Source organism: Phalacrocorax aristotelis, chromosome 1 (genome assembly GCF_949628215.1).
Source record: "Phalacrocorax aristotelis chromosome 1, bGulAri2.1, whole genome shotgun sequence".
Lineage (NCBI taxonomy): Eukaryota > Metazoa > Chordata > Aves > Suliformes > Phalacrocoracidae > Phalacrocorax > Phalacrocorax aristotelis.
In genome coordinates, this window is record NC_134276.1 from 102,858,381 (window position 1) to 102,878,352 (window position 19,972).

Genomic DNA, 19,972 nt, shown 5'->3' on the forward strand with positions numbered 1-19,972 from the left:
ACCTTCTTCCGTCATCACGTTTTAGCTCTTAGTGTAACATATACTCTTAACTTGAAGCTCTAGCTTTGAAAACCTTGGTCCAAGGTCCTTCTGTCTGGTTCAAAAACGAAAGTTTAGCTGTCGTTTTGAGAATTAAATGTAGCTACAAAAATGCTCCCTTTCAGACTATATCCTGAGGAAAATTTTAGGTTTCCCCACAAACATAATTACATAATAACAATGCAATTTATTCCTTTCCATTTGTTAGTAGGACATTTCCACATCATGTAAATCTTGTGCGCTATTCACTGCTCATTCCACTAGTCGATCAGGCCCGTGGCAAGACAATTTGGGATGAAAAGTGCAATCACCTTACATGCTCATTCCTTTCCTTGCTCCCCTTTGCATGGATTAATCGTGTGGGGAGCAGGGATCATCCCTCTTCAGTGGCCCACCAGAGCTCCCACTCTTTTCAGTTGCGGTCTGCTGTTCTCCACCTGCTTGCACAACAGCCCTATGGGACTGAAAGACAATATTGACCTTTATGTTAATCAGTACTTGAAAGCCAAGTGTGTTATGCTTTTGGTTTTGCTCTTTTGTGAGCCAGAAGTCAATTGGCATAAACTGCACACAGAATTCAAAGGCCTTTGCTTCTCCTTACTTAAAAATGTTGGTGGAACAAAATAATTGAATTGTTAAATAGGTATCAAGGAGGTAATTTTTATTAGTGTTCAGTCAGGTTTTTCCCCCACTCCACCCAAACAGGCCAAATCTATAACCAAAATGTAGGTTCAAATAGCTGCTTTTATGCCATCTCTTAGGCAGAAATGACCACTTCTCTTGTGGAAGTGTGCCGTTTATTCATACGGGATGGCAGGAGCGCTGGAGTGGGTACTGACAGAAAATCGCGTCTGTTTGTCCAGCAGAAGCTGCTGTATCACTGCCTCTCATTTCTCTCTTGTCACTTCCCCAGAAGCTAGCTGGAAGAGACCATCAGCTCCTGGTGTGCTTGCCAGTATGGTCACTAACAGAAGACCACAGATGAAACTTAAAGCAAAGTAGACCAGCTGCAAGGAGGGTCTGCGCTGTGGTGTGATGTGCTCCCTTTGCCAGCTTCATGCCCTGATGTGTTAGTCTCCTCCCTGCAGGGGCAGCCAATCCATGCCGGGCCGCGCTCACCACTTTTTTGGCTCTGTCTGGGTTCACGTTCCTGTCCCCTGTAGACCTTGGCTTTATTTATTCTTGATAAAAGCAGTGGAATTGCATTACATTTGCGTAATTTTTTTATCATGAGACTTAACGTTATTGTCTTTAGTGCAAGTTTGTTCTTTTGTTTGCACAGTTTTTGGCATTCCAATTATCATGATATTAGATGTTTATTTCTGGAAAGATAACGGTTTGAAAAACCTAAGACCAAATATCCTTACCTGTAATTACAGCACCTGCCCTTATTAAGTTCAGCCTAATGTAAGGAAAAAATGTTCAGATTCCCCTTTGTTTCAGTGGGGTCATGGTTTAGTGTGGCAATTTTTATCTGGCACTACAGGAAGAAAGAAAACAAGAAAAGAAAACGGGTGCAATACCACCACCAGCTACTTGTTCCTGTCCCCTACGCCGTGCTGGCACAAACCTGTAAAGCTTCATCATGGTGACCCTACTCAGGGAGCAGACTGGTTGAAATTTTTTTTTTTTGCTTGTGAGTTATTTTTCACATGGATCCTCCATGATGCATCTTGTGCTGGCAAACAGGATGCTCCTGGAGATGAGAACCATTTACTCTATGACAGGGTAGGGGAACCTGAAAATTTTTTTCTCACTTTCAAGAGAAAGGTCGGTTTACAATGTGGATGTCAAACTGCAGCCTTTGCTTGGGGGTTTGGGCCTCACGTGAAAGTCTTTATATCAGTGTGCGCCTTGCTCTTCCAGATTCACAGTGACCTGCCATTCAAGAATGCAAGTGGTGAAAATGCTCCTTCAGCGTTACGTGATAAATAAGTGCTAAGCAACAGTAACAAATGCAGTCTTACCACCCTTTTGTATCTTTGACAGCTGTTTCAGTCAGCAATCATGCTGCACTTGCCCAGTTCTGCAGAGATCAGGAGGTCAGGCTGGTTGTGGTTGGTCCGGAGGTTCCTCTTGCTGCTGGTAAGAGAAAGCAAGCTAAAAATCATAGCCTTTGTAATTTAGGAAGAAAAGTAAATTTTAGCCCCCATCTTCTGTGCACCACTCAATAGTAACCAAGTATCTTCAATAGGAATGGAAACAGATCCTCTGTGGCAGTTTCCCTGAAAATCAGGGTTGTGTTGTGATGCAAATTGATTTCTGAAGGGTATTGTGTGAGCCATATAACAGTTAAAATATCCTTAAATGTTCAGTTTCTTTTGAAGTGCTTGGGATTAGTAAAAGAGATATCAAAGTGTTTCCATATAGGAACCTTAACTAGAGTTTTGATTTTTCTGTAGAGTTTTCTTTTTTTGAAATAATAATAATTTGGGACTTGGTAAAAAAAAACCCCAAACATATTTATAAACACGTTGATAATTTTTCTGCTTTAAGCTTTTACATGATCAACAATTGTCATCTTCACAAAAGACTAACGTTGACTTTTTAGCTAAAAGCTATAATAAAACAAGGGGAGATTGTAGTCTCTTACCAAATGTGGCAGATCTACTTAGCCCCAGGTATCACAGGGTTACCTGCTCCTGATTACAGTGAAGAATGCACCTTTTTTACCATCCATCTGCTAAAACAGGCACTGGATAGACATATGTGGCTTATCATTCCCAACATACTTGTTCCCACAAATCAGTGCATCTATAGACTTGGACTACGTGACTCCTATAAATCATCTGGTGACTTATAAAATTCTTTTGTGTTGTCATTTTCAGGAATTGTTGACGACTTGACAGCAGCTGGAGTAAGTTGTTTTGGTCCAACAGCAGAGGCAGCTCAGCTGGAGTCCAGCAAAAGCTTTACCAAAGCCTTTTTGGATCGTCATGAGATCCCAACTGCGAGATGGAAATCTTTTACTGATCCTAAAGCAGCCTGTAGCTTTATTAACAGGTAAAATTCTTGTCATTTTAGAAATACTTTTTTTACAGTAATGTAAAGCATCCTAGGTATCCGAAACAAACAATTAAATGATTACTAATGTATGAATACTTTTGGCTGTGATATGACATCTGTAAAGGTTTTGAAGGAGAATCTAACATGACACTATCAGACTGCAATAAGTGATAATTAAATGGTTCTTATCTACTGCTCTTCAATAAAAATAAAGTTCAGTGTTCAGTTTACAGGAGAATATAGGGCAAGTTTTTATTTTTTTCAAATTGCCCATTGTGGAAACCCAGCTTGCAGTCTGATAGTCATGTGTTCTGACTTCTTTGTACCTTTTCTCCACAAATATAAATTCTGCATTGGAGGCTTACTCAGCAGATGACGATCTACTCATCAGAATACGGTCCAGGTGACCCAAAAATGATACAACAGTAAATTATGAAAATGAAAGCAACCTTTCAGAACAGTAGTGAAGTTTAGTGGTAGGGAAAAAACAGGAAGCAGAAATCCTTTACAGCCATAGCATAACAAGAGAAGCCTCGGTTTTATTTGTGTGTTATTCAATAAGGTAAAACGGTTGCTGTGAAAACTGATAAGTATTTTGATCTTCAAATATTGAAATGTTCAAAATGCCTACAAAATATATTTGCAATACAGAGTGTTTGCTGTTGAATCTCTCTTATCTATCTTTGAAGTGCAAACTTCCCTGCTTTAGTTGTAAAAGCTAGTGGCCTGGCAGCTGGCAAAGGAGTAATTGTGGCTTCAAACAAGGAAGAAGCCTGCAAAGCTGTTACTGAAATCATGCAGGTGAGTAGAAATGTCATGTACTAACTGGAGGAGTTCTCACACAAAATAAGTTGTTAACCATCTCAGAGTCTCAAAGATATTCTTTATGCCTATGTAATAGGGATTTGTCTAAAAGACATCAAGTCTTTTACCCATTATTTGGACAGCTATGAAGCTGTTGTATTTATTGCTTGAGGCAGGGTACTCTTTCACGGCAGAGTTCCTGTAGGCTAAAATAAAATCATTCCTTTTTTTTTTTTTTTTTAACCATTTGGGACTACTGCAGTCAAACAAGTACTACAGTACTGTAATATTAACACCGTGATTGAGCTGGATCTTGACAAGCAGCATCAGCTTTAGGACTCCAGATGCACAGCATTTAAATGTGTAGTAAAATTCCAGTGGAATTCTTTCAAGTTAAGTGTATATTTAGGTAGGATATTCAACAAATATATTAGGACCATCAAAATCTGAAAAGAAGCAAAATGAAGCAATTTCATCTGAACAGTTGGGAACATAGAGCTGGAAAATCAGACACATACGGGTTGGGTCCTCAGCTGGTGTCAGCAGCACAGCATCTTACAATTCAGTGGAGCTATGCTGATTCGTGGGAGACATTATCTGACATAATTGTATTTCAAGGGTTAGAATATAGGGCCCGCACTCACCTTTCGGTGTGTGTGTATGTGTGGGTGTGGTTATTGGACAAATAGACGTCTTAACATGTGGCCCAATGTCTTGAACAAAAAAAGTATGTTGGAGAGTCTTACAGACCCACAAAATTATCTTGTCAGTGTGAGGTGGTAGTTCTTAATTGCCTGAATATGCAGTGTTCAAACATTGCATTGAAATATGAAAATATCGCCCCCTTCCAATGTATTCTATAGAATTGTACTTTCTTATAAAGTAAAAATTTGGATTATAAACTTGACAGTCATTGCTCTCAGTATCATGGGCCCAAACTTCAGAAGGTAGAGCATGAGGAATTGCTCAGTAATTCATAAATATAATCTGCAATTTGAAAAATATTCAGGCATAAAACCTGCATTCATTTAAGAATAAAGAGAAAAGAGAAGCAAAGATTTTACCATTGTTGACATACCCAGGATGGAGAATGCTGCATTTTTCTTGCTATTTTAAAAGTATTTTTTCTGGTTGCATTTTGAATATTTTAAAATAACTGAAACAGAACTGAAGAGATTTTTCTTTTACTGTAGGATAAGGCTTTTGGCACAGCTGGGGAAACCGTTGTTGTTGAAGAACTTCTTGAAGGAGAAGAAGTTTCTGTAAGTGTGCATCTCACTGTAACGCTTTGATTATACCGTTCTAAATGATTTAGGAAACTCTATGTAAGTACATACAGTAGGGATGTGTAAGATTTTATTACTTGAACTAAAAATAGTTATCTATATCTTAGTTTATAAATAAAATTGTATTAATTAAAGACAGCTGTGTTAAGAACTAAACTTCCTGCAGTCTGTTAAAATAATTCAAATTAAATAAAAATAACTCAAACAGTAATCAGTTGCTGCCACATGGAAAAAAATCAAACCTTAAAAATTTTGAGTGTTATTGAGCATGCAGTTCCATGTTATGATTTCTCTGACAGCAAAGACAGTATAAGATGTCCCTTCCCTTCCTTATTGTTACCTCTTCACTCCTGTTTGCTGTTGTTTCAGTTATGCTAGTTAACTGTTCAAGAAGCTACAACCTAAAGACCTTTTTTCAGAGAATTCAACACCACCACCTTGCATGTTTTCTGTATTCTGGTTTAGAGCCCAGTGCCTTTTGAATCAGTACAAGTAACAGGATGGTGAAATGCAGAGCAAGGCAAGGAGTGGTTGGGAGTAAGGGAGGATGGAGGTTTTCTCGGCTGATGAAGGGAATATGTTAAACTGCATCATGAGGGAGCAGTAAACTTCTTTGGAGCAAGGGAACAACTGGATCAAGACAGGTGCAGGCAGGATCCTCTTTAACCAGTTTCATTGCTAGAGAAATTGCAATGTGGAAGTGCACCCGGGGACGAAGGATCTGGAACCAAAGACCGTTGAATGATTTGACAGTGCCGATTTACTCTGCTGTAGAGAGAACATTTCCTCCGTTTTAAGCTGAGTCAGCTCCTTTGTTTAAAAACTGTATCTGATTTAATTAGCAGAGCGTGAAGGAGAAAAGGAGGATTGGAGACTAGGTTTTGAGGTGGCAGGGGAACTTGACACTTGCATCACACGAAGTGTAACGGCCAAGTACCAGCTCAGGTTCCCAATTCCTGGAGCTGGAATTGACTTTTGCTGGATGTTGTGAACATTCATCTTGGAGGTGGTGGTATTTATAAAGTAAGTGATCATCTCCAACTGTTGCCAATCTTTGCATAGTCTGGTTTCCTGCCGAATATGAAGAAATAAGATGTGCAGATATTGGTCATCCGTATTCTTTCCTGGTTGGCTTGACATTTTTAGAAACTAAGGGGTTATCCAGATCTTCATTCTCAGATGAAAAATATGTAAATATCTTAATTAGTCCTTAGAATACTAGCAGACTTACTGTAATGTAACACAATAATATAAACACACAGTTGAAAGGGTTTTTTTCTATGATTCCTGACAATAATGAAGAAAAAATATTGCTTGCCTTGCCTGTCAAAATAATTCATCTTCTGCAAATGACTGTAGTTTTTAATATATTAATATTTGGGCATTTCCAGGTTTTGACAAGGAATCCTTGCTTGTTTTTTAATTAGCATTATAAAATGTTTTTATGAGTACTGCTAGCAGCAGTCCAGACAGTGAACATCATCACCCAGTTACGAAGATGCTAACAGGATTGTTACTATTAAGATAATGAGGATAAAAGCATCTGCTATACAAGTAATTTATAAACAATTCAAAAGTAAATAGTTTTATCAACAAGGAAAAGGAAGTCTTGAAAGGAATGTAATGCCTTCCTCGGGGGCACAGAGGAGGAAGGGGGAGGGAAGAAGTAGCTTCCATCGTGGAGTATTTAAAATTTTTTTTAACCTTCTGAGTATTTCTTTTCAGTACAACTACTGATGTTATGTTATAACTTTTTGTAGGTTATATGAGAGCTAAGTTCTGTAGGAAAGTCACATAAATTGAGGTGCTGCTTCCTGAGGGAAAAGGGAAATGTTTAGAATACTGTAGTTTGTTTTATCAGGGAGACAGAATTTATACTTTTAAATATCCATTTGCAACACTGAAAATCAAATCTATTTGCACTTTTTGCGCTTTAATTTTATCATACACTGAGGTTTTAATTATTCTCCTTGTTTTCTAGTGCTTATGTTTCACTGACGGCGTCACAATTGCTCCCATGCCTCCAGCCCAGGACCACAAGCGACTAATGGATGGAGATGAAGGCCCTAACACTGGAGGGATGGGAGCTTATTCCCCAGCACCACAGGTAAAATTAATTCACAAGGAGATGTTTCACTAAAGCTGTACTACAGCTCTAGTACTGAAAGCATGTGTGAATTTTTAGTTCTACCATGGTGAACAAGAGAGTGAAGAGAGTGGGCTCTTGCGGGTGTAAAGAGTTGCCTAAAATAGACTTAGTCAAGTAAAGTCCATAACTTAAATTTGTTTCTCTAAAGAGGAGGCTACTTCTACTGAATTACTTTTAATTATAAACGTGGAAGTGTTATTTCTGCAACCTTGTATTCTGATTTGGCTTTGCAGCGTTATGAAATACTGATTGTTTGATCTAAGTGCTTAAACCCACATTTTTATCTTGTGCCAAACTACAATCATGATGATCTTAGTTCACTTGCTGTACTTCAAGGTAGTTTGGTTTCTGTTTGGTAAGGAACTATTTGCAAAAGGACTTATTTTGCTTTCTATTCATCGATGTCATGGCCAGAGTTTTTTCTTTAAGTTCAAAAAAAACTATAGGTTTTGTTCATAAGGAAAGCTATTAATCTTGTTTATTGAATAAAATTTTATCATTGATCACTATATTTACCAACCATGTTTGGTCATTGAGGACTTGTCTAAATGCCAGTATGTCTATGCAAAGGGTTTGTTCCAGTGAGGCCAGTGGGATTGCTTGCACATGTAGATCTAAGCATGGAAAAGTGTCTGAAGAAATGCAGATGGTTGTTTTCATGTGAGAAGAGATTAAAATAATTAGCTTTCTGTTGTACGAAACGTTTTGGAGTGAGCAAGAGACCGTCCAAGTGTTCTGCTTGGCTCTTGAAAATGCTAGCCATCACTAGCCGCGGTAGGAAAAATCATGCACTCCCTTTTGACAAACACTGTTTTCTAATCCTGTTTTATTAGATTTCTAAAGATTTACTGCAAAAAATAAGAGATACTGTTCTTCAGAAAACTGTTGACGGCATGAGGAAGGAAGGTGTCCCCTATTTTGGTATGTACAGAAGTTTGGGCTTTTCAAGCATAAGGAGAAAGACATTTGTTTAGTTTATCCTCTTTATAGGCCTAGCTCACACTGTAAGCTAAGGAAGATAACTTTTTGATCTATTTGGAAACTGGGTTTAGTACCAGTGGCTTAATTTAGAGTCCACTGAAATCAATAGATATTGTTTCATTAAGGGTGGATAACTGCCAAGTAAGGAAGAACAGAAAGGACAACATTTGAAAATAATATGCAAAATTGCATCCACAACTATTTCTCCCTGATATATTTTTAACATTTCTACCTTTAAATTAACACAGGTGGCATAATTTTTAACACTATTATGAAGATTCAAAGCAAACAATCTATGCAGTTGCTTAGATGGATTTTTATATAATTTTTTATTCCAGGTGTTCTTTATGCTGGATTAATGCTTACCAAAGATGGACCTAAAGTTCTAGAATTTAACTGCAGGTTTGGTGACCCAGAATGTCAGGTGAGTTGTTTAGTAGGTAGATACAGTTTGCCATTATGGGAGGAGAAAGTCTGTTGCCATCTACCGTTATTCTTAACTAAATATCGGATTTAAAATTAGCTGATTGCCCTGAGATTTAAAATATTTGGTTTGTTTATTCAAGACAGAAGGTCTGTTAAGAAACTGTTCCATTCCAGGGAAGATTTCAGCAGGTTATACTCAAATATGGGCTTTACAAGGGTAAGCTTGAGTGAAACTCAGCACTTTCCTATCTTTTCTGGAGTGGAGTTGGACTTTTTTTTTTTCCTACTTAATTAAAGAAGTGAACAGTTCTTTTCCTGACTCCCTGTTGACAAGTGGAACAAAACCCTTAATTTCTGTTCTTCAGAACAAACAGGGTTCTTTGGCCTCTACCTTTTTCCCTCCATATGTAGCAGTTCTTTTACCCATAGAAATTATCTTCAAGGAAGAGTAAGTATTGTTTTCTGTAATTTCCTGATCTGTTTTTTTTGTAGGTAATTCTTCCACTGTTGAAAAGTGATTTGTATGAAGTTATGCAAGCAGTTATCAATAAAAAGTTGTCTAGTTCCATGCCAATTTGGTATGAAGACAGTGCAGCAGTGACGGTGGTCATGGCTAGCGAAGGGTATCCAGGATCATATCCCAAGGGTTTGGAAATAACAGGTAAGTACAGCAGGAGAAACCGCGGAAGTCTGATTCCTCTCTCCATTCTCTCTTCTGCCAGATGAAGGTGCATCAGTGTAACTCAGACTCATAGAAACTTTAGAACTTGTGGTTATAGGTCAGCAAGAGACAACTGAATTTTCACACATCAAAGTTTATTGGTAATGCACCCGTAGCATTTGCAAATCTCCGTACTATATTGAGCATTTCTTTAATATGTGCTACAGTAAAGTAGTTCTGGGCTGCTCATTGGTTCTTACATAACGTTGATGCTGATATGTTTTGTGGTCTTTGTGTCAGTGAAGTACAAAATCCAGCTTGAATTAAATTTTGTATGCAGATGTTTCAGCAAAATACCTCTTTCTGTGTCTCTGGGCATAAAAGTAGCAGACTTGTCCCTCCTCAAAATGTAGTTTGTACAAATTTATTCCTGTCTCCAAGCATGATCACACTGAATTCAATTGTCACAGTAAGTGCTGAGTATCTATTGATGTGTAATTTAATAGAAAATGTTCTAATCAACTGATTTTTCTGCATTTATTTTATTGAACAACCATTACAGGACTTTCTAAGGCTAAGCAACTAGGATTGGAGGTGTTCCATGCAGGCACATCCCTAAAGGATGGCAAAGTGGTGACTAGTGGTGGAAGAGTCCTTACAGTAACTGCTATTAAAGAGGATCTAATGACAGCACTGCAAGAAGCCAACAAGGGAGTAGCAGCCATACACTTCAAGGGTGCCATTTATAGAAAGGACATTGGTTATCGGGCTATAGCTTTCCTGAGACAATCCAGGTAGATATTTGAAATACTTGAAATAACTGGTGTAAAAGGGACATAAAGACATCACTAGTTTACATTTATTATGCATAACTCTATAGACAAGTTTTAACTAGCATCCCTGTGAGCAATCTAAGCAAGACCAGCCAAGGAAGGAACAGGTTTTTTTATGGCTTTCTCATCCGTGTCCTTATTCTCCCAAGTCTGAGTTAAACTACAGTGACCAGCACACAGGAGCAACTTGTGGTGTTGCTGCCTTTGTTATGTCCGTTTTAGGGAAGGTGACCTTCTTGTTCTTAGGCTCTTAAGTCATAGCTTTTGCTCTATATTTGTGTTGTCCATAAATCTAATATTAATATAATTAAGTCTATGTATGAACAAAGTTTGAGCTATTTTACTGGTTCATTTTAGAGTCTTTAGAAATGGTTAAAATGGTCTTGAAACACCTACCTAGTTGGAATATGCATTTTAATGGAATAGCTGGCTAATGATGTGGGTAGACTTTATCCTTCCTTTTTTGAAATTATTACTCTTTTTATTTTCACGGTATTCAGTTTAACAATCTTGAGATGGTGTGGTTGCGGGGTTTTTTTAAAGGAGTGTGTCCTGCTGTTTCTAATGTTATTGAGAGATTCTTGCAGGTTTTTAGAGTCATTTTTCCTAATATGAAGCATATCTGCCTGCCTAGTCTCCAACTAGCTCAAAACATAACTTCTGACATAGGTTATTTTGTGGTCTATGAAGCATTTTAATAAGAGTTTCATTTTTGCTGATAGTGTATACCGATTAGTATATTGTAAAATTATGATCAATAAACTTACTAAATGAACAAGGGCATTTGTGTCTAGTCTTCTTTCTTTTTCAACTACAGTGCATCTTTTGAGAAATTTAGGTGAAAATGTGTAGTGGATATTTGTATGGTAGTTGAAAAAAAATCAAGTCATTGTGTGAGGCGAGAGAAGGTGGTACTTTGAAGAACCAGTTCTCTTAAGTCACTGAGTTCATGGCCCATGGCCAGCAAGTTTCTTGACTGGAGTGCCTGTATGCTGGGAGGATCCCTGGCTTGTGAAGGAGACTCCTGGGAACTGTTTACAATCAGTGCCTTGAGTCTGCACTAACTTTTGCTCAGACATCCTAAAATTGGAAGAACAGTGTCAGGCATGTTTCACTTTGGACTCTGTGTTGCACACGGTTAAGGAGGGGTGATGGTTGGCTCAGTAAAGTTGCAGACGCACCTCCTCTTGGCAGCTTTGAGGATTAAGTCCTATGCATTTTGCTTTATGAAAATATCCAGAATATTTATTTAATAAAAAATATTTTAGAACAATACTCTTTATTTTAAAGAGTCAAAGTAAATACCATACTTTTAAAAGTGAGGTGAAAATATGTTGAATATTCATCATGTTCAGACTGAAAGGGCGTGACTGGTCTCGTGTTATTGCAGGGTAATATTTCTTTGACTCTTATTCACAGGCTGAACAGCTGCTTCTTATAATTATTTTCCTCTTGCAAATTTTTGAGCAGTGATACAAAGTGAGTGCAGATATCTTTGTATTTTCCTGGTACTGCAGCTCTTTGGCCAGTTGTTTTGTTGTACATGTCATTGTTAATCAATAGTGTGTTTCACCCTTAGAATTTAAATTTAATCACATCAATAAGAGAGCTAAAATACGTATAAACCTTAAATAGGGATGCACCAGGTAGCCTAGTTCATACCACTGACAGTGTAGAAATTACAATTGCTTAACTGGAGAGAGTTTGGTACAACTAGTAATTAAGTCATTAAACTCACTATCTCCAAAATGAAAAGGTCCCTCTAGAAATGTGATAATTAATGTTTCCAGTCAGTCATACGGACAGACAAATCGCACACACCGGTTTGTAGTAAGGGTATTTTCTGTATTGTATGGCTGTATATAAAAGAAAAACCTGGAGCTTTTATGGACATTTCTTTCTAGATTGCTAAAATGGACCTTAGGAATGTAGTTATTTTAAAATAACTTAAAAATATATACTTTAATAGACAGTCAATTTAAGTAAAAAAGAAGCATGGTTGGTTCTGTGGTGTTATCGTTCCAGGTGATAAGGAGAAGCAACCTTTAAGCTACAGTTGTAAAGCTCTCCAAGTATCACAGAGGACTACTGATTTATGTGATACCTCTGTTTTGAAAAGCTAAGTTGAGCTTGATCCTGCACGGTGCTGAGGTGGACTGATTTAGCAGTGTACATTCGTGTATGTTTTGTTTTTGAACTATACTACTGATGCCTCAGTGTCCAGAGCAGGTGTTCAAACCTTGCAAAATCAGGTTCATTATTCCACTTATTTTTCCTTGTTGGATTTTCTTTTTTGGTTGGTTTTTATCTTGGTATTTGACTGGATAGCATACGATGCTGGTGCTCTGATGCGATATTCAAGATATCTGGAACTATTTGAATAGCGCTTATGGCAAACTCCCTGTGGTGCAAATCCATGAAGTTTTGTTTATTTGGTGTAACACTTCCTAACTTCAGCTGTATGTTTGAGGTCAGGTTCCAAATAGCAAAAAGATTGACCTTTGAGCCATTGAGGCTGCCTGAAATGAATACTGCAATACTTAGAACTATCATTTTATATAAGTAAAGTTACAGTACAGGTGGGAAAATAGTTGTATTTGGCAGCAGAATAGGATTCTGAATGGTTAACCCTTAGTGATGAAATGATATAAAGAAGTAAATATTCTTCTAAAATACATGCTTGTGCATTTAGTAATCAATTGCTGTAACATTTTTTAACAATCTTTCAGAGGAGGCCTGACTTACAAAAACAGCGGGGTGGACATCGCAGCAGGGAATACTTTGGTTCAGAAGATTAAACCCTTAGCTGCAGCCACATCAAGGTCAGGTAAGACTTGTACCTTCTATTTGTATTTCAGTCAGTTCATGGCAATGAGGCTTGTCTTGATCTTGATACAAAAGCTCGTATTTGTGTTCTGCGTGTTTCTAGATTACACAGGAAATATCTGTGGTAAGCAAACGCCTGTGATTTCTTAAAAATGTACTTTGTTATATTTACAGACTTTCTTCTCAAAATTACTCTAAACTGTGTCTCCTGAATGTCATATGTGTTAAGGGCACTAGAGGATACAGTTCAGCACTCTAAAAGGTTAAATGCAAGCAAAAATCCTACCACTTAGTGCTATTTTTGATTACCTGGATTATTATTTCTTGCACAGTGAACTATACTATCTTTGTAGGTAAATGTTTAGAAAGGTGTACAAGACGTAGAATTCCTCAGAGACACTATCTATTACTTGAGATAGATATGGAAGACACATCTTTCGCTTGGTTAAAACAGAATCAATTTGTCCTTTTGTTATGATCTCAGGCACATCTTGCTCTAGCATGTCCTTGTAATTAATCTGATAGATTTAAAATAGCAGTCATGTATATAGTAAACCTTGAACTTCAGATTAATGGAGAGCCTTTAGACAATGTCAGATATACATCGAAAAACTATATACACACACACACACACACACACACACGTACAACTAGTCACTTCTTAGCATTCATGGTGTTTTCTACTCAAGTTTCACTCTTAGGATTTAACCAATTTGAGGTTTAAGGTTACCATACTTACCTATCATAACCAGTCTTAGGAACAAGGAGTCTTAAGATACTCTAAGTAGTAGTATTAACAAAGAGAGAAGGAATTACAGTTGGAAAATGCCTAGCTATCATCTTTTCCCAGAAAGCCATGGGCTTCAGTCTGTTATCACAATTCCTTTTCTGTTTTTCAGAAAAAAAACTTAAGTGGAAGGGGGAAATATATCAGTCAAAGTATTTATTGAATGCTCAATCACAAAGTTTTGGATTTTTAGCTTCAGGTAATAATGAAGAAACAAGACAAAGCAAACTTAAGAGGATTAGGAGCTCCTGTGCCTCTGTGAAGAGGCTCTAAATGTCAGAGAAAACTTTCCTGGTGACAAGGCAAAGTCACATTGACAGATACCAGAGAGAATTTGTGTCGGAGACCCTGGAGAAACCCATGAAAGTAAAAGTTTACTATTTTCCCCTGTTTTCTGCCTGGCAGGCTGTAATGCGGAACTTGGAGGCTTTGCAGGCCTTTTTGATTTGAAAGCAGCTGGTTATGAAGATCCTATCTTGGTATCTGGGACTGATGGTGTTGGCACAAAACTCAAGGTAATGTGAAAATCCGTGTAAAGGAAGGACAATAGCACAGAAGAGAAAGTGCTTAATCACGTTGTTAATGTTTTAACAGAAAATACCAGTTGTCTCTTAAAAATACCTATTTCTAAAAAGGGAATGAAAAATGGAAGTGCTCTTCTTCAGGCAAAGAATTAAATATGTTTGACTTCTGGCATGTAAACAGCCATACTTGAAATGATGCTTAAAATAACTCATTTTTAATATTAAGTACGTAATCAGGGACTTCATTTCATTAAGGTAGAATCTCCACCCTCAGAAAGATTACTCATGAGGAAAACCATTTAATTATACGGTTCCTATTGTGTTTACACAAGCTGCAGTGAAACCCTTTCCAATTCAATCTCCTTCTATAAAGTGCCTTTTGTCCTTGCCAATTAAGAAAGTAACAGTGACCAAAATAAAATGTTAGGAGAGGCTCACAGACATGATAATAACTGAGGCTGCTCCTCAAAAAGCATCTACGAGGAACAGCGTGGTTTTGACCCCCTTCTTCCATTGCAGACTCTCTGCTTGTGTTTCAGTTTCTCAAAGCTAACTGACAGGTTCTCTTGCTGTGTTTTGCAGATTGCACAAGTGTGTAAGAGACATGACACCATAGGTCAGGACCTGGTTGCCATGTGTGTCAATGACATCTTGGCTCAAGGAGCGGAGCCCCTCTTCTTCCTTGACTATTTTGCCTGTGGCAAACTTGACGTTGAAGTGGCTCAAGGTGTCATTGCAGGAATAGCTGAAGCTTGCAAAAAGGCAGGATGTGCTCTTTTGGGTATGAACACTCTTCTCTGAAGGATATGAAAAATCTTATGCAATCTCTTTATAATGGGTTTTAATGTGTTTGGTTTCCTACTCTGTCGAAGAATCTTAGAGGAGTGAAAAAAAACCCCAAAGCGTCACGTCTTTGCTTTCAGGGAACGTAATCTCTACCCACTGGCAGGAGACAGTACTCTACAAATGTTGCCATAAGCTCAGGAACTTGCATATAAATTTTCTTATTCATAGCTTTTCATTTAACTTTGTAACTATAAGAGCTACCTAGAAAACTAACAATTCGTGTATTTGAATTCTTTGTATTTTTCAAGTACATTTTAAAACATGTGAAATAGGTTTGTTTATTTTCATCCTTTATCCTCAAGTTTTCCTCTAGAAACAAGATTTTGATGTGTTACTGGGCATGCAATGTCCCTGTGTGCATACATATTATCCTTTGAGCCTCTTGGCTGATTTTAACCAAATTTGACAGGAAAGGTAGAGATCTGATAGCTATTGCGTTCCCACAGGCTTCATAAAACTAGAAAGCCAGAAAATGTCTTTGTGAATGCAACAAAAGCTTCAGCTGGAGCTCTCTGCTTAAGACACAGAAGTTAACCACAAGACAGAAACATAAAAGAAACCAGGTTTCATTAGCTGCAAAACTAATAGAAAAACTATTCTTCTACTGAAGACGTGCTGAAGATTTATTTCACCAAGACTGGCATGTTCCAAGATGTTAAGACATAAATTTAAACATTTTCCTTGTCAGCCCTATAATCAAAATACATAATACATTTTACTAGCAAACTATGTTTGTACTCTGGTATACAGAAAACTGGTTATCCATGAAAATGATACAATGTTTCACTTCTTGAATCTTAAAAAATACAGCTTTAAAGCTGTTCAACTCAATAAAAATATTTCTAGGTCAGAGAAAAATACATTCTTTTGTAGAAGCTTATAGTTTCTAAAAGGAGTACAACACATTGGTAAATTTTAGCGCAATGAAATCCAGAAAGTTCCGTTTTCTCACATAGTTTTTGTTTTTCCTTCATTTTTAAAATAAGAACAGACATGGAGAATTACCATGATTTTTCAAAAAAACCCTTTAAGACTAAAAGTATCAACTCACATGTCTTGCTTTAGGTACCACTTTATAATTGGTAATACCATAGCTTTTTCCTTTTTTCCAATTCTTTAAAAAAGTTAGTGACAAAAGTCTTTACTAAGTGGGAGCGTGTCCTTTTGAGGTAGTTTACAAGAGGCTATTTATGTTCTAGTTTATTTTTTTTCTGCATGAACTAAGCTTTATAGTTCATGCAGAAAAGATAGCTTTATTTAAAGTTCTAACTGTATAGTTAGCTTTATACTTGTCTTAAGGTGTTCTCTCAGTTTATCAAATATAATCAAACCATTCATACTTCAGCATAAGAACATGTTATGTGAAATCTTGCTATGAAATTACTTACTGAAATTTCAATACTTTATTTCCATTTGGAAGACTTTAAGACTGCAAAGGGCTTTGGATGTTGTAAATTCATTACCACAGAATAATTTCTCAAAATTGTAAATGGGTTAGTAAATATGAGTCCAAACTCATAAATAAAACAACCATGATTTCTTCCCCAAATTTCTGGCACTCTCAGAAAAGAAGGGACAGACATGACGCAGTAACCCTGAACCTAAGGAGGAAATGCTTTTCTGTAGCCTGCATCACCAAAATAAATTTCAGTTTGGGCTCCAACTTCACACATTCATTTCACTGTGCATTCACGTAGCATGTATGTCTGTCTTTGTATAGTATCATCTCATAAAAGTCTCGTTTGAAGCATATTCTTAAATTCCTACCTTGCATTTCTGCAACAGCTGAATATTCAGCTCGAGCACCTTAAAGCTCATCACACCACTTGATAGCAAGGTACTGAAGGGCTTATGTACATGCTTGGTTTTGCACAAACATTATTAAATACAGACTCAATGTATCAGAGCAAATGAACTTTGATGTTAAGGTTGATTATAGCAATATAATTTAGAAACCTGGAAAAGCTTCCAGAGAATCGAGTATTGAGCAGTGTCAAGCACTGAGCACAAGAGCAGCTTCTACCATCACTCGGGTAAATTTGGAGCCCCTTCAGGGACACTTTGTGGAAATAGAAGAATTTTTGTATTGAATGAAACCTGGTGGGTGCAAAATAAAAGCAAGATGTACCGGTCAGCGTGTTAGGTAGTGGTCATAATGTAATGGTAACTTAATCATTGTCCAGTTGTTTCCTCCTAGCTGTTGTGACCAGCAGAGGGGTTTGAAGGAGAATAATGAGATGCCTGTGAGGATAGCTGGGGAGAGTTTCTCCCCGGTATGAGGGGATAGTGTGAAGATGCCTGTTTGGAAAACTTTGGAGTGAGCAGTAAATGCTCATTTCATGTACCAAACACAGGAAGTTCCCCTCTCTAGACTGAATGAGGCCGTGGCAGGCAGAACACGTCTTCAACAGTGAAGACCACCAGCTTATACCTGAAGGGCAGTAGGGGAGCCAGTGTGGTATGTATACAGAGAGAGAATGCTGTCTGGGCAGTGCTGTGCACTTCTGCGCCAGCTGGGAAAATTACAGTGTGTACTCTGAATGAGGTCAGCCAGAGAAAACACGGTTTTCAGGGAAAACAAGAGGATGTTGTAATAATCAGGGTATAAGATAATAGGCTAGACAACAGTTCATCTGCATGGATGGGTAAGAAAAGGCCCTCTTTTAGAGGTGTTCTCCCAAAAGAGTCTATAAACCTTAGATGTTCAGAGTTGGCATGATAATGATGGCCAGGTTGTGGGCAGGAGTGGCAGGTAGGATAGCGCTATGTACACAGTCTTTATGAAGGCAAATGAGACTAATAGCTATGTTGTTCCTTTGATGTCTTTGTGTGAATTTCTTGTATCTTGTAGGTTTTTGTTGGAGAATACTAAACTTGGCAGAAATTTGGAAATATGAAGCACTACATATATGCTTTGATTTTAAAATGTGAATGCACAGCAATTTGATACTGGTTGTCAGAGTGAGGGGGGAAATGTTCTTTCACAATTTTGTATTGCTTGTTCAATTGAAGGCCCTGTGACAAATGCAGTTTTAATTCTTTTTAATGTTCATTCATCTAATTAAAAAAACCTAGTCTGTTAATGCCTTATGAGTTTAAAACTTTGAAAAATTGCATGCCCACTGGTCCCAATGGTTTTCCGACACCTCTTTTCTCTTTTTTTGGTTTCCACAGGAGGAGAAACTGCTGAAATGCCAGGCATGTATCCACCCGGAGAGTATGACCTGGCTGGCTTTGCTGTCGGTGCAGTGGAGCGCGGGCAGATGCTGCCCCAGCTGGAGAGAATTGCTGATGGAGACGTGGTTATTGGAGTGGCCTCTTCTGGGGTTCACAGCAATGGGTACAGCCTTGTAAGGAAGATTGTGGAAAAGTCATCATTCGATTTCTTTTCTCCAGTTGGTGTCTCCGGTGATCAGACATTAGGTACCACTTATAATGCAGTTTCTTGCAAGATAACTTGAACTTCTGAACAGGCAAATGTCACATAATTGTTTTGTCTGTGCCTTTGCTTTTGTTACTTTTCTAAGGCACTAAAAAAATTATCCCATTCTCGAACATGTTCTTGTCTTCTTTCTTCCTCTGAATCACATGTGCAGGAAAGAAATTGAGGGGGGATAAATAACTAATTGTATGCTAAAAATGGTAGAACATTGTGTTTTTTCTCTGTAGTGCAATGCCCATTAGTATCCAGCAAATTAATATTTTGAGATTTCCTGAATTTCATATCGATTAACATTTCCTTCTGTGCTGTAAATGGTTTTCTTTCATCCTCTTTCATCTACAGGAGATCTCTTGTTAACCCCAACTAAGATCTACAGCAAAACTCTGTTGCCTGTGCTTCGCTCTGGCCATGTGAAAGCGTATGCCCACATCACTGGAGGGGGCTTGCTGGAAAACATCCCCAGAGTTCTCCCAGAGTCCTTTGGTGTCTTTTTAGGTGAGATAAAATGAAAAGCTGTAGAAATATCCGCATGTTAATATGGATTGGGGGAAGCTGTCTACATAGGGCCATGTCAGCTGAAACTGGCTTGCACTGTAAGAGCTAGGCTTGCCTGTTCAGAAATAAGTTCACCTTTTTCTTCATTGTTGCTGAATTTCTCCTTGTAGCTGAAACAGAGCCAGTCAAAACACTTTGTAGCCTTAAGACTGCTGCTTATTGAGTTCACTTCCCCTGATGGTGTTTTGGATTGGTTTTTTTAGGAAACTCTATCCATACTTGCAAAGATAAAACTACTTTAAAAGCAACCCGAAGTGAGCTGTCACCATTTGCAATAACCTACAAAATTATTGCTAATTAAATGACACTCATGAAGTCTTTGATTAGCATTCAAATATGGTTACTAGCTCAAGTACATCTCATGCTATTCGATATACCTTAATTAATCCTCAACACAACCTCATCAGCGATGCTAGAAGTAGTATTTCACGTGTGGAGAAAGTGTAGTATGGAAAGGTAGGTGACTTACTATGGGTTATGCAGTGTTCATTGGGTTGTAGAATAAAATAAGGGAACTAATACTGAATTTTGCAATCCAGAACTGCATGTAAATAATTCTTCCACTTGTCACTTAAACAGTGGTCCACAGTGGACACTAGTATATATAAATGGGGTTAATACAATTTTAAATATAACATGACAGGAAAGAAACGTACTGTCTTTGGATTTCCTTTACAGTGGCTTGTCCAGAAACATTTCTCATGCTGCTGTAAATCATCCTTACCTTGTTGGAACTGGGGGCAGTGTAAGATTTTTCTGACAGTTTTTAAGGCTGTCGTTCTGGTACAATAGTTTCCCTAGAAGCAG

General features: G+C 37.8%; 1 protein-coding gene across 2 annotated transcripts in view; it reads left to right on the forward strand.

Annotated features, from left to right (window-relative positions):
• GART (phosphoribosylglycinamide formyltransferase, phosphoribosylglycinamide synthetase, phosphoribosylaminoimidazole synthetase) overlaps positions 1-19,972 on the forward strand; it is a 39,835-nt gene that overhangs the window by 10,722 nt on the left and 9,141 nt on the right. For both annotated transcript variants that reach the window (XM_075100905.1, XM_075100897.1), the window contains 14 exons: positions 2,029-2,124; positions 2,868-3,042; positions 3,735-3,846; positions 5,043-5,111; positions 7,117-7,242; positions 8,118-8,205; positions 8,604-8,689; positions 9,184-9,352; positions 9,915-10,146; positions 12,915-13,012; positions 14,204-14,313; positions 14,905-15,103; positions 18,343-18,591; positions 18,953-19,105. In XM_075100905.1, the coding sequence (XP_074957006.1) occupies positions 2,029-2,124; positions 2,868-3,042; positions 3,735-3,846; positions 5,043-5,111; positions 7,117-7,242; positions 8,118-8,205; positions 8,604-8,689; positions 9,184-9,352; positions 9,915-10,146; positions 12,915-13,012; positions 14,204-14,313; positions 14,905-15,103; positions 18,343-18,591; positions 18,953-19,105 (1,962 nt within the window). The remainder of the gene's footprint in view (positions 1-2,028; positions 2,125-2,867; positions 3,043-3,734; positions 3,847-5,042; positions 5,112-7,116; positions 7,243-8,117; positions 8,206-8,603; positions 8,690-9,183; positions 9,353-9,914; positions 10,147-12,914; positions 13,013-14,203; positions 14,314-14,904; positions 15,104-18,342; positions 18,592-18,952; positions 19,106-19,972) is intronic.